This window comes from Vulpes lagopus, chromosome 10 (genome assembly GCF_018345385.1).
Source record: "Vulpes lagopus strain Blue_001 chromosome 10, ASM1834538v1, whole genome shotgun sequence".
NCBI lineage: Eukaryota > Metazoa > Chordata > Mammalia > Carnivora > Canidae > Vulpes > Vulpes lagopus.
The window spans coordinates 76,447,322-76,462,904 of NC_054833.1; the positions used below are offsets into that span (position 1 = coordinate 76,447,322).

Sequence of the window (15,583 nt, forward strand, 5' to 3'; positions counted from 1 at the left end):
TTTATTTCTTCTCTGTAATGAATTCTTATCTAAAACCTTTGAGCTGCAACCAATATATCCTCAATCATTTCATTTCATTTTTTTCTTAAAAAATATCTGTAATCTGCTTTATCCAGCTATTTTTCTCCTTTCTATCAAATGTTTCAATGACTAAACACACTTTACAGTGTTATCACAATCATAAGAAAATAAAGCATTCCTTCTACACAATATTTAAAACTTACTTTACTTTGATTATACATTATTTTATTTATATTTTCATAGTATTAATTCTATTATGTTTTTACAATGTTTGATACTCCTATATATCAATCAGTTCATTTTATTAGATTTTTTTTTGCTTTAAGATTAGATCATTTATTACTTAAATCACTAAAAAATTGTCATGGTTCTTATTTGCAACACAGGTATTTATGGAGCGTCCAAAAACCTATACACAGTTCTTGAATCCTTTAACTAAAAAGGCAAGTCCTTAGATGGAGTCTGATCCAAGTTTTTACAAATACCTACCATTCTGATTTACATCTGGCTGAAGATCTTCAATGAGTTCTTGTTTCTTCTGTAATTCTTCTTGGACCTCAGTTAGTTTTTCCCTAAGTAGGGGAAAGAGCATGGAGTTTTGGAAGCAAACAGACCTAGGAATGAAGACTGATTTCTGCCACATAACATTTGTGGACTGTGGGCAAATCACTTTCTGATCCTCAATCTCCTCACCTGTGAAATGGGAATAATACTTGCCAAATATTATAGGGGCTGCTGTGATAAGTAAATTGCCTGGCACATGATGGGTGCTAAAAATGTTAATTTTTTTCCCCCTTGCCATCCTTGCTTCCTTAGAAAGTCAAACAAAATATTTTTTTTGGTTAAGCATCCCATGTCTTCACATAGCCAAGTTGTGACAGTTGTCTACTTTGTAAACTCTTCATATGACATTTAGTGACTGAAAAATGTAGGATCTGGGATCACTGGCAGTCAGGCTGAACATGTTAGCACTTTTTTCTTTTCATTTCTTGGGGGCAGTGATGAACATTCAATTGGCATTGGGGGATTTTTCTTATAAACAAAATCAGAAAAGAATACTACCTTTAGAAGTTTTTAAAACCCTTCCCCTTTCATATTTGAAATGAAATATCAGTTTTACTTACATATGAGCTTCCAACTTCTGCTTTAGTTTGCTGGACTATAAAAATTAAAAAAAGTTGCTGTGAGATAACTATTGTGACAAAGATAAATTTTCCAGACATCAAAATCTCTTTACCTCCTTTTGAAGTGTGTTATTTAAAATTATAAATGTTTCAAAAATTTGTATTTCTAATAACATACTTGTAAAAACATAAGATTTTAGATATTTTTTACTTCAAAGGGAAAGGAAAGGAGGTTAGGAAATGAGAGGAGGAGCAAAACAGTAAAAAGAAAAATGCTTCATATTTCTGAATACCATGAAAATAAAATTTAAACTTGAAGAGAAATAATAAATGCAAGCTGAATGTGATATATTGAGGAGTATCAAACATTTTAAAATCATTATTTAAAATATAAATTTTAAGATTTTAGGAGTTTAATGAAGAATAGACTTAAATAATTACCTTTATAATGAAGCTTTATCATTACAAATGCAAACACTTTAATATTAATATCAAGTGAAGCAGTGGATTTTGTTAAAAAATAAAATTTAAAACATAAAACTTCCTCTTTAAAAAGCAGGAGTTTTAAATTCCAATAGTGGGTTCAGGATCATCTACCAAATAGATTAAGAGTTTAAAATATAAAATCTGAAATATAACTCAGACACTAATTGATTTTAAAAAGATAAATATAAAATCTTTAAAAAATACTGTAATCCAAAACGTACTCCCCCAAATAGGTCCCATTTTAAAAGTATTCCCTAATGTGGCTTAAAAGAATATTTGTATTAGAGAGGTTACAATACCGTATATATGCACATATGAGATGCCGCCATGCCTGAGACGATTTCTATTTCCAAGCCCCCAGGGAAAAAAGAGAAAATCATATAAAGCATATAAAAGACAGAGAGGAAATACAACCCTTTCAGTCTTTTTCATCTCTCTACTCACTCTTCATAGCTCTCTCCCCCATCAATATAGGCACAACCACCTTATCGTCCATCTACCCAAGTGTCTAACACACATCAAACTCTATCTTGTTTTAATTAAATGCTTTCCTCCCTCCATTGTCACTTCTTTTCCCCTCTGGGTACAGAGATCCAACTACAGACACCTGGCTAGGTATATTCAGATTCGGGCTGTTCCATCTCTGCTGAGTCCTCTTATCTGTGCCCTCGTAATGTCTGCCATCAAAGCCCATGAGAAACGGCAAGGCCATAAATGAGTCAGCATGGAAAGAGGGAAGAAATATATTTGGAGTGATGTCTTTAAAACTGCATTGAGGTGTCTGTCCTTTGGAGGTTGGTATGATCCAATTTTTTGGTGCTCTTTGGTAGAAATCATTGTCTCACTTTCTCCCTCCTCTTAGTTTTCCCCAATCCTGACTGCTGACTACTCTTACTTGTACTTTTCTCACACCTGAGAAAAGAGCTGTGAAGACCTCTCCTGCAGCACACTCTCAACCAGGTATTACCATGAATTTAGGTGCAGATGTTGAAGTAGGATAGACAGAAATCACCTTCCAGTACACACCATTAATTTATAGGCTCCAAGTTGGCAAAAGTGCTGCATCTGTTATGCAGATATATACGGTATTCAAGGGTACCCTCAAAAGATAAGGGTAGCACTTTCAAATACAAGACTAATTTGGGCATCAGAACTTATGGCAGAGAGTCCACACACAGCAGAATCATGACAATTTTTAAGTTACTTACACTTTCTCCTTCAGACTTGGAGCCTTGTTCCTGTAAAGATTTCTGGAGGTCCTCAATCTGCTGCTGCAATTCTCGGATGCGCTCTTTGCTTAGCCTATTAATAAGATGAATCATATATATATTTATTTGTATTGAAAGCCAAAGTAGTTTGGATCTATAAAGGTACATTTGTGCAATTTAACTCATGAAGTCTGTATTTAATAGCAATAACAAATGACCCACAATTATCTGTGGCTAGGTATAATATATAATGTAAGTATAGTAGGCTACTTGCAAGAAAATATTTTTTAAAAAGATGACATTTTATCAAGGAAGTATATATTCCCACATTTAAAAATTTTAGATATTTATGTGCCACTTGCAAAAAGTACATCAATTCTGCACCATCCTCACTGGTATAAAAATCAGAAAAAGAAAATCAGAAAAATAGCTCAATTTTCCTACATTTGTATCTTTAGTGAATGGGAATGAGGTTTCTTCTTGTTGTTTCAGATTTCATGGTGTATTGACAAAGGCCACCATTTCCCAATCATTTTTTCATAATTTTTTATTTAAATTAAAGAGACTAACACTAGCAACTAGGGTAGATTTCTTTTTTTTTTTTTTTTTAAAGATTTTATTTATTTATTCATGAGAGACACACAGAGAGAGAGAGGCAGAGACATAGGCAGAGGGAGAAGCAGGCTCCATGCAGGGAGCCCGACGTGGGACTCAATCCCAGATCCCCAGGATCAGGCCCTGGGCTGAAGGCGGCTCTAAACCGCTGAGCCACCCGAGCTGCCCCTAGAGTAGATTTCTAACTTGACAAAATCTTATTCTTTAAAACCCTGCTTAAGAGTTACCTCCACTGAGGTTATCAGCAAGAGAAAGTATCTGAATGTCTCTTTTCATGTATATACGACCTAACATACCTGCCCCTTAAAACACTCCATTATTCTACTGTTGCAGGCATCCCATAATACAATCATTATTCAAATGTCTATTTTCCCACAGTAACCCTTTAAAGGCTGAGCCTTCGCATCTCCAATGCTGATATTGAACTGTATAGGATAGTAATATCTGATGGTCCCTTCAGAAAGCTAAAATGTTATTCTTCTCTTAACCACAGTTGATGTAATACTATATATACAAGTTTGAGAGGCAAGGTTAAAGTGGGCTCTAAGATCAATAAAGGTTGGTCAGATGAAATAAAATACTTTGATAGCAAAATATGCTATTTATAAGAGGCAAGTTAGCATAGTGGTCAAGAGTCCAGATTCAGGAATCAGACAGACAGGAAGTTCAAATGTGGGATTGAGAATTTACTAGCTTAGAACTTTAGACAAGTTACTTAACCTGCTAGGACCTCAGCTTCCTTATCCATAAAAAAGATATTATGATTCTTACTTCATACAGTTATTGTGCGGCTTTCCAAATGAATACTGAAAAAGTGCTTAGAAAAGCACCTGGCATATGGTGAACACTGTATCAATTTTATATATTTTTAGTATAATTATTAAGCACTTCATTGCTGTCAGATGAGTACACCATTTGCTTTCATAACTGAGGACACTAAGTGTGAGTTGCCCAGAGCAGAAAGCTAATAAATTTAAATAGAGGCAGGACTCAAATTTGACTCCAGTCTAAGTTCCATCCATGCACAGACTGCAGTCCAAAGCCAGATTGTCATGTATCCAATTGTTAAATTTTCTGTGAATTATGAAGGCTTATAAATGAAATTCAAGAACAAGCAACCTGGTTAATAAAGTATGCTAAAATATTGGGAGTGAGAGGCTGAAACCAAGTAACTATTTAAACTTCTTTATTTTTTTTAAACTTCTTTAAATCCTACTTATTTTAACTACAAAGACATCTTTAACTTCTGTAAGTTCAGATTTTGTGGCTAGCCAATGGAATCATTATGAATGTCAATTACAAAAGAGTGTGCCACCTTTGCTCAGTTTCTAATTCATTCATCTTGCGGTGCTTCTGTTCTAGCTGCTCTTGAAGTTCCTCAATACGCTCATTCTCAGTGCCTTCTTGTTGTAAGCGGAGCATCTTATTTTCATGTTGAAGTCGAATAAATACTTCCCTGATGTGGAAAAGCAAAATTTGTTTTTAAATTTCTTAAATGTACATTTAACATTTTTTTCATTCTTAACTTTTCAGAAAATTCCAATTCCTTTAATAGCTGTCATTTAAACATGTAACTGATGTTTCTGAAAGTTTTTAAGAAAAAACTATATACATTATAAGACTATCCCAAAAATCAAGCAATAAATTTTTCAAAGCACCAGTATTAGATATTATATATCATTAAATATTATGCAAATCCCAAAAGAAATAGGAGTTATTTTACGGGTAACTTAAGATGCTGTTCACTGAAGGCACAGCACATCCTCAGATAACAAACATTAAAAGCAATAGATTAAAAAAATAAATAAATAAAAGCAATAGATTTAAGAAATTAGTTTAATATTTTTTAAATATACTCTTAAAATGAGAGTCATATGACTGTCTCTAGATTTTTTTTTGTTTTCAGAAAACAATTTTTATTAAGAGTTTACATATACACATTTTCTAAAATGCAAATGATAGGAATGATATTAAATAAAAAAGGAGGGACGCCTGGGTGGCTCAATGGTTGAGCATCTGCCTTTGGCTCAGGTTGTGATCCCGGCGTCCTGGGATGGAGTTCTGCATCAGGCTCTGCACAGGGAGCCTGCTTCTCCCTCTGCCTATGTCTCTGCCTCTCTGTGTCTCTCATGAATAAATTTTAAAAATCTTATAAATAAATAGGGGATCTCTGGGTGGCTGAGCAGTTTAGTGCCTGCCTTTGGCCCAGGGCGTGATCCTGGAGTCCCGGGACCCAGTCCCACGTCGGGCTCCCAGCATGGAGCCTGCTTCTCCCTCTGCCTGTGTCTCTGCCTCTCTCTCTCTATCATGAATAAATAAATAAATAAGATCTTTTAAAAAAAATCTTATAAATAAATAAAAAAAGTAATGTTCTCCTACCTGCTGTCTCCCTAAACGCAATTTCTTAAAAGGTTAATTTAAATTAATCTCAATTTATGTTCTTCTGAATGGCTGCATCATGACTTTAAAATACAGGCTCATATAGCTTTTCTCATATGGCTATTTTTAAGATGAAATTAATATCACTGGATATTAATAACTAAAAAGTTGCTTTCCAGTCCAGCATGTAAAGAGCTCTGTCTTAATAACAAAAAATTGAAAATGAAAATTTATATATTTGCAAACTATATGCTGAGTGAAAGATGTCAATAACAAAAGGCGGCCTATTATATGAGACAGAGTTGATTCTCAGTTGCTTGGTGCTAGAGCTGGAGGGGAAGCAGGACCCAGGAATGACTGCTAAAAAGTATAGGATGTTTTTAGGGGAATGAAATGTTCTCAGATTAGATGGCTACACAACGCTATGACTACAGTAAACACCCCTGAACCATATGGTTTAAATGGATGAATTGTATCTCAATAAATCTATTTAAATAAAGAGTATGAAGTAATAAATAAAACTGTTACCACAAAAAGGAAAGGAAAACCATAAACAATTGCTAGATTAGTCAAATATCTAGAAGTAAACATAGCAGCAAAATACTAGAATAAAAGCTGGTTAAGAGGAACCTCTAAAAAAAAAAAAAGAGGAACCTCTAAAATTTGTATTTTATTTAACTTCTGCTTAATCCTCCTGCTATTATTGACAGCTCCTTTCCTATTTGTTTCACCCATGTGGATTTGACTGCCAGATATGAAAAAGGTTTTCCATTGAGTTTATGGGTAGGAAAAGAAGTTCAACACAATAAAAGTCGTATTATAAAAACCAGAATAGTTCATTCAGCTAGTTGGTAAAATTTTACCTTTGAATAAAGTCTAAACTGTGGTAGTAGCAGTAACAATCTAAGAAGTTCAAGCAGATGAGACAAAGTAATTCTGAGCTCCATGACTCATAAAATGGGACCCTCTAAAGGCTAATAATGTTTTTAAAAAGACATTTCTACCATTAAGTATAGATTTTCAATTAATAAAAAATTTACCTATATTCCACTGGCATAATCTCAGCAGCAAGATTCTCATAACTTTTTGTAGCAGATGCATCTAAACAACAATAACAAAAGATTACCATTTCAAAATTTCTACCATTAAAAAAAAACCTTCTAAATCCAATAAAATTCACCTGTTTGGTTTAGGTGATCTTGTTGTACTTGTGAACACCGAAGCTCTTCATTTGTTTCTTTCAGAGTATCACGCTGTTCTATTAGCCTCTAAAAAAGAATTGTTTATATAAGCAAAATATTTAATTCTGCCTACCAGAAATGTACTTTATGCTTACAATAATTTATCTTAATTTCATAATTATTGCTTAGCTAATTATGTGACAATGTTTTAGTTTTAATGCTAAGAGATAATTTCTCTTATGTAAATCACATAAATGTTTAGACAACACAAATTTTAAAAAATTTTTTTATTGGAGTTCAATTTGCCAACATATAGCATAATACCCAGTGCGCTCATCCCACCAAGTGCCCCCTCAGTGTCCATCACTCAGTCACCCCAACCCCCCACCCACTTCCCCTTCCACTACCCCTTGTTCATTTCCCAGAGTTAGGTGTCTCTCATGTTTTGTCACCCTCACTGATATTTTCACTCATTCTCTCCTTTCCCTTTATTCCCTTTCACTAATTTTTATATTCCCTAAATGAATGAGACCATATAATGTTTGTCCTTTTCTGATTGATTTACTTCACTCAGCATAATACCCTCCAGTCCCTCCACGTTGAAGCAAATAGTGGGTATTTGTCATTTCTAATGGCTGAGTAATATTCCATTGTATACATAGACCACATCTTCTTTATTCATTCATCTTTCTATGGACACTGAGGCTCCTTCCACAGTTTGGCTATTGTGGACATTGCCGCTATAAACATCGGGGTGCAGGTGTCTTGGTGTTTCACTGCATCTGTATCTTTGGGGTAAATCCCCAGCAGTGCAATTGCTGGGTAGTAGGGCAGATCTATTTTCAACTCTTTGAGGAACCTCCACACAGTTTTCCAGAGTGGTTGTACCAGTTCACATTCCCACCAACAGTGCAAGAGGGTTCCCCTTTCTCCACATCCTCTCCAACATTTGTTGTTTCCTGTCTTGTTAATTTTCCCCATTCTCACTGGTGTGAGGTGTTATCTCATTGTGGTTTTGATTTGTATTTCCCTGATGGCCAGTGATGCTGAGCATTTCCTCATGTGCTTGTTGGCCATGTCTATGTCTTCCTCTGACAATATAAATTTTGTGATTTCCCCATTAGATAATTAATATTTGAAACAAACTGATGTAATTATACAGTGGAGTACAAATATGCAACAGTAATTTTTTTTAACTATAGAATAATTAAAAAAAAAGCATGGACTTTGGAGGCAAATAGATCATGGCTTGAATATCAGTTTCACTATTATATATTTCACTTACATAACCTATGGTGAGCTGACTCTTTGGCTTTAGTATCCACAGCATCAAATGGAAATGTGAATACATAAACCCTTGCAAAGGTGTTCTGAGTAAGGACAGGTAAAGTTAGTGGTTATTTGGAAGAACTGATGAGCCAATATTGATACATTATTATTAACCAAAGGACACTGTTTACATTAAGGTTTACTCTTTCTGTTTTACTTTTATGAGTTCTGAGAAATGTATAATGGATCTATCATTACAATGTCATGGTCAATTCAACAATGGTATCAAGACAATAGGAAAGAATAATCTTACCAACAAACAGTGCTGGGACAACTGAATATTCACACACAAAAGAATGAAATTAGATCCCTCCTTTATACCATATATAAAAATTAATTCAAAGTTTGTCACAGACTAAGAGCTAAAACTATAAAATTAAAAGAAAATATAAACATAAATCTTTATAACCTCACACTACTCAGTGATTTCATTGAAATACTGCCAAAAAAAGCATAAACAAAAAAAGAAAAAATAGGTTAACTCTGGTTTCATCATATAAGAAACTATTTTGCTACAAATAGCACCATAAAAAAGTGGGAAGAATCCACAGAATAAAAGAACATCGGGGATCCCTGGGTGGCTCAGCGGTTCAGTGCCTGCCTTTGGCCCAGGGCGTAATCCTGGAGTCCCGGGATGGAGTCCCGGGATCGAGTCCCACAACAGGCTCCCGGCATGGAGCCTGCTTCTTCCTCTGCCTGTGTCCCTGCATCTCTCTCTTTCTCTCTCTCTCTGTGTCTATCATGAATAAGTAAATAAATAAATCTTTAAAAAAAAAGAACGTATTTGCAAATCATATATTTGAGAAGGAATTTATATCCAGAATCTATAAAGAACTCTTACAACTCAATAAAAAAGCAGATAACCTAAGTAAAACATGAGTATGGGATTTGAACAGTTATTTCCCCAAGGAAGACATACAAATGGCCAATAAGCACATGAAAAGATGCTCAACTTCATTAGTCATTAGGGAAATACAAATCAAAACCACAATAATACCACTTTATACTCACTAGGGATAGCTAAAATTAAAAGTCTGGTAAGTGTTAGCAAGGATATGGAGAAACTGGAAACCCTTATAAATTGCTGAGAATGAAAAATGGTTCACCTACTTTAGAAAATAGCCTGGTAGCTCCTTAAAAGGTTGACCATAGTTACCAGATGACCCAGCAGTACCATATCTACATATGTACTCAAGAAATGAGAACATATGTCTACATAAAAACTTGTACATAAATGTTCATAGCCACATTATTTAATAGCCCAAATGTCCATAAAATGATGGATGGATAAATAAAATGTGGTATATATCCATAGCATGGAGTATTCTTTAGCATTAAAACAAGCGAAGCACTGATTCATGCTACAACATGCATGAACTTTGAAAGCACTAAGCTACATGAAGGAATCCAGTCACAAAACCCACAAAGTGTATGATGACATATTCTGGATAGACTGGGCAAATCTGTAGACGGAAAGTAGAATAAGGGTTGTGAAGGCTGAGGGGAGAGAAACCAGAATGCACAGCATATGCCAGTAGACAAACTAATGGGGTAATGGCCCTGCTCTAAAATTTGACTAGTGATGACTGCACAACTGTGAATGTACTAACACCTACTGAATTATACATTCAAGTGGGCAAAATTTATGGTATATACATTATAACTCAATAAATCCACTAAAAAATAAAATCTATGGCCCTTACTGTCAAGGAGCCAATGGTCTAGAATGGAAAAATGCACACTGAGACATGTAGCCTTGCCCCTGTGACTTCACCTTCCCTTGTGAAGGAAATTAACAACACTGCAAAGGGAATTTCTACTACTTTTTTTACACCAACACTTTAATTTGGAGAAAGACAGAAGATCTGATTGACATGACTTCCATTCTCAGAAGAGCAAGGACAATATTAAACACAAAAAGAGAAGACAGACGTATTACTCATCAACTATATTTATGTGTACCTCTTTTTCCTTAAGTAAAGCTTCATGTTTTTCTTCAAGCCGCTTCATTTCAAATGCTAGTGTATCTGCCCTTTTGGATTCAGAGGAGAGTTTATTGTGAAGATCTTGAACCTTTTGTCAGAAACAAAAGTAGATAGTAAGACCATATAATATTAAGTGGTTTTTGTAATTCAATAAATGAAAAATTGATTGGAAATAAAATTTATAGTAATAATATAATCTAGTAATCCTAAATAGTTGTGGAAATAGCATGTATATAGAAGTTAACATCAATTTTAAAATACCCAAATAATAATTTAGTAAAAAAAAGACCCAAAACAAAAATCTTACACTTTACTGTTTCTCTCGGTTGCTTGATAAATAGCAAAATGGTATTATCAGTTATACCTCCATTCTCTAGGCAATTATTATTGGTTACTAGAAATGCTAACAAACAATAAAATACCCAAAAATATATATATAAACTCAGAAGATAATAAAAAGGGAAAAGACCCAGATACTCAAATTCAATTATCAACCCCAGAATTAAAATTATAGGTAGAATAAATCTATCATAAGTTCACAGCCAACTATAAGGCAATGCTTCTTCTCATCTCTATCATTCTTAGAGTACCAAAAGGAATCAAAAGAAATTGAGCTCTTTTGATTTTAATTTAAAAAATTAAGATATTTTCTTACCTGCCTCTTGTATGTTTCTAACTGTGTACGGGCTGCATTTGCCTTCTTTAATTCTTCTTCTAAGCTGACTGTATTATGCATATACATCATGTTTGTTTCTTGTAAAGTTTTCACTTGTTTGCGAAGGTCATTCAGATCTTGTAGCTTCTGACGATATATTTCAACTGTTGACTCTAGTTTATTTGCTTTATCAGAGGTAGCCCTATGATAATACAAACTGCACATTACTGGGTAAGAACTAGTAAATGCATATAACAATTTTATTCTGGCTGTAAAATTAGCCAGATAAGTGATCAATTGGCCCAAACAAACAAAACAAAAGGAAGGAAGAAAATGAGAGAGACAAAAGAAATAAACTTTGTGGGAACTCTGGAATAAGATTCAAATCCACCACTGAGCCTTTTTGTTGTAAAGGCATCAAAATAAAAATTCCTTAAATGTGACACACTAATTATCAAACCATTTCATACAGAACAATGTATAAAAAGAATGGTTTTGTAAATGCAACTGAACAAACCTAAGCTTCTCTGTAGCTTATAGGGCAGTTCTGCCTTGTGTACAGCATTCAGAATGGTTTTGTTCCAAGTATCTGATATACTTAGAAAGTTGACTTGTCAAACTTATAATTTGTCTGACAGAGCACTGTCCTTTTTAGCTGGGCTAACCTGAAAAACTGGGCTAGAGCAAAAATAAATACATAAACCAAATCACTTTCTAACACATAAGGTTCAAATGAATGGGTATAAAGATTGTTTCAAATGGACATAAAAACTGCAATAAAAATGGTTAATTGAGAAAATTTAACAGAAAATATAAATAGCACATTAATAGTCTGTTTGCTTAATATTTCAAAGGCAAAAGCCAAATACAAATTTTATATATTGTCAAAGACAATTAGAAAACATTGGGATAATCCTGAAATAAGTATTAAGGTACTTTACCTATACCTATTTTATATCAAATGCCAAAGTGTAGATTGTGAGAATGCTTTCCCTTATGTAAAAAGTTCACAAAATATACTCTTGAGTACAAAGAGGTCAAGCTAAATGTATCTAAAAGTAATTCAGTTTACACAGTTTTAAGAAAAAGATATCACTTTGAGTTTATGAATTCTAATATGAACTTGTGTTAACATGGGGCAATTCAGTGGCTCAGTTGGTTGAACATCTGACTCTTGATTTCAGCTCAGGTCATGATCTCAGGGTTGCAGGATTGGACCCCACACTGGGCTCTGCACTGAGAGTGGAACCTGCCTGGAATTCTCTCTCTCCCTCTGCCCCTTCCCTCCCCCATCCGTCTTCTCTTTAAAAAAAAAAATTGTGCTCACAAGAATTGAATATTATCCTTAAGCAGCAATTCCTATGAATAAGCATAAAATAAGTAAGACTAGGAACCTAGATAAGAACTGATCAGTACTTGATAGGAATAACTAATAATCCCTGATTAGAATATGGAATACCAAAATGACTAAGGAATAACTCAGAAGTGACATAATTATATTTAGATATGCCATACCTAAGAACGTCTATTTCATCTTTCAGGGCTCTTGTTTCTTCAGCAAGACTAGTCAGTTCATCATTCCTATGCTGAAATTCAATTAGTTGCTTTTCAAGTTCTTCGCAGTGAACACGGTAATCATCTTTTGCAGCTTCAAGCCTTGCATATAGAAAACAAGTATTTATAATGTAATTTCTATCATTTATTTTCTTACTGAGATGAATGCTTAGTAAGACATACTTAAATTATCTTTTTTTAAATTCCACACTCAAAAGAAAGACTAAAGGAATATGACACTTTCAGCTCTTGGATTTGAAATTGGCTGAGAATAAACTTAATGTTCTGAATTTTCATTTTCACTTCTGAAACACTGTACTTGATTATCTCTAGTTCTAATAAGGGTTTTAATCTCAAAAGATGAAGAGATAACATATAGCTATTTATTAAAATTTCTAAAAAATATACATCACATGCAAAGTGGTAAAATATTAACTCTACGTAGGCTATGATAAATTAAGGATAAGTATTTCAAACACTATAGTAACAACAAATAGTAAATAGAATACAGTGGATGAAATTAAATATTTAAAAAATTATTTGATTTACCCAAAGGAATGCAGAAAAGGGAACAAAAGAACAGATATGACAAGTGAAAAACAGCATACTGACAGACCTAAATACAACCATAACAAAAATTACATAAAAGACAAATAGACTAACACACTAACTAAAAAGGCAGAGACTGTCAGACTAGATAAAAAGCCAGGCTCAAATATATGCTAATTACAAGAGACAGTTTAAATATAATGGCACAGGTAGATTAAAAGTAAAAAGATTTATAAACACCTTGCAAACTGTTAAGCAAAAGGAATTGAGGTGGTTATGTTAACATCAAACAAAATAAATTTTAAAACAAGAGTATTATTAAAGACACAGATATTTCATAATTTTTATAAAAGGGTCAATTCATTACAAAGCCATATCATACATGTGCATATGCCTAAAATGCATGAAGCAAAAGCTGACAGATTCAAAGGCAAAAATCCACAATCATGGTTTAATACCAGTCTCCAATAAATGCAGAAATAAACAAAAATATCAGTAAAACTACAGAAGAGCTCTGAACAACACTATTAACCAACTTGATTTGACATGTATAGAACATGTCTGTCATCAAAAATTACAGAATACACAGTCTTTGCAAGTGCATATGGAACACTCATCACAATGAAACATGCCAAGCAATAAAACAAGTATCAAAAGACTGAAATCTTATGAAATATGTTCTCTAACCACTAGAGACTTAAATTAGAACTTACAATAAGAAGTCTAGAAAAGTCTTAAACACTTGGAAATTAACACATTTCTAAATAATTCACAAGTCAAGAAAGAAATCACACAGGAAATTAGAAAATATTTCAGATTGATTAACAACAGAAAGACAACCAGCCAATCCTTGGGGATACAGCTAAACCAGTGCTTAGAGGAAATTTTACAATTTTAAAGGCTTATATTAGAAATAAAGAAAGGCTTAAAATCAATCATCCAAGTTTCAACCTCAAGAGTCTAGGAAAAGAACAGCAAATTAAACCCACATAAAAGGAAAAAAAAAAAAAGAAAGAACAGTGATCTAAAACTAATAATATGGAAAGTCAATAAAGTGCTTAAAGAGTTTAATAAAATTGATGAAACCCTAGTAAGAATGATCAAGAAAAATAAGAAAAAACACAAATTACTAATATTAGGAATGAAAAAGTATCAGTATCACTCCTATAGTTGTTAAAAGGACAATTAAAGAATATTATGAACAACTCTATGCCCATAAATTCAATAACTTAAATGAAATAAATATACACCTTGAAAAGCACAACTTTTCAAACTGACATAGATGAACTAGAAAATCTGAGAAGTCTTATGACCATTAACGAAATTTTGTCATTAAAAGCCCTGTGTTGCACAAAGAAAACCTAGGTCCAGATTGTTTTACTGATAAATTCTATCAAACATTTAAGGAAGAAACAATATCATTCTTACATAAACTCTTTCAGAAAATAGAGGAGGAGAGAATACTTCCCAATTATTTATGAGACTAGCAGAATTCTGACAACAAAACCTGAAAAAGACATTACAAGAGAAAAAAGTTATAGACCAATATCTATTATGAAGACAATCAAAAAAATTCTTTCAACATATTAGCAAATTGAATCCAGTTATATTTACGCAGAATAGGTATGACCCAAACTAGTCTAACCCTCAAATAGAAGATTGTTCAACATTCAAAAATTAAACGATCATAATGAAAGAATGAAAAAGAAAAACCACACTGTTATTTCAAGATGTAGAAAAATCACTTGTCAAAAATCAATACCAATTAATGATAAAAACTTTTAGCAAACCAGAAATAAAGGGGACTCCTCTAAAGTGATAAAAAGCACATTACAAAAAATTTTACAGCAAGCATCATACTTGATGGTACTTAATTGAATGTTTTTCCCTTAAGACCTGGAACAAAGAAAGATGTTTGCTCTTGCTCAATGCAAGAAAAATAGAGAGCAGAAATAATAAAAGGAAGATGTAAAGCTCTATTAATAGATTAGATGATTGTAGATGCCTTAGATTTTCTACATATATTACCAGAATCAATAGGTGAATTAAGAAACTTTACAAGACATAAAAGTTTCAAAATATAAGATCAAATTTCAACATATAAAAATCAATTGTACATTCAGCAGCCACTTTTCAGAATAATTTTAATTGTACTTGTAATAGTACCTACTTGGGAATAAAGGTAATAAAACACATACAAGACTTCTCTGGTGGAAACAACACAACATTGCTGAGAGAAATTAAAGACTTAAATAAATGAAGACACCATATTCATAGATAGAAATTTTCAATGTACTTTTCAATTTTATACAACCTAAATCATAATCACAAAGGGTGTTTTTAAACAGAAACTGACTTGCTGACTCTCAATTTTAAGTGATAATGCAGAAGACTTGGAACAGCCAAAACAAATTTTGAAAAGAAAGAATAAAATTGGAATACTTACACTACCTGATTTTAAGCTTACTCTAGAACTAAGACCATACCATATAGGTAA

General features: G+C 33.1%; 1 protein-coding gene across 1 annotated transcript in view; it reads right to left on the reverse strand.

The window, feature by feature from the left end:
* Positions 1-15,583, reverse strand: part of HOOK1 (hook microtubule tethering protein 1) — a 63,050-nt gene that overhangs the window by 9,934 nt on the left and 37,533 nt on the right. The window contains exons 10-18 of the mRNA XM_041772547.1: positions 12,499-12,639; positions 10,984-11,185; positions 10,306-10,416; positions 7,014-7,101; positions 6,874-6,934; positions 4,770-4,910; positions 2,840-2,933; positions 1,146-1,180; positions 511-593 (exon numbers count right to left, since the gene is read on the reverse strand). Coding sequence (XP_041628481.1) covers positions 511-593; positions 1,146-1,180; positions 2,840-2,933; positions 4,770-4,910; positions 6,874-6,934; positions 7,014-7,101; positions 10,306-10,416; positions 10,984-11,185; positions 12,499-12,639 — 956 coding nt within the window. The remainder of the gene's footprint in view (positions 1-510; positions 594-1,145; positions 1,181-2,839; positions 2,934-4,769; positions 4,911-6,873; positions 6,935-7,013; positions 7,102-10,305; positions 10,417-10,983; positions 11,186-12,498; positions 12,640-15,583) is intronic.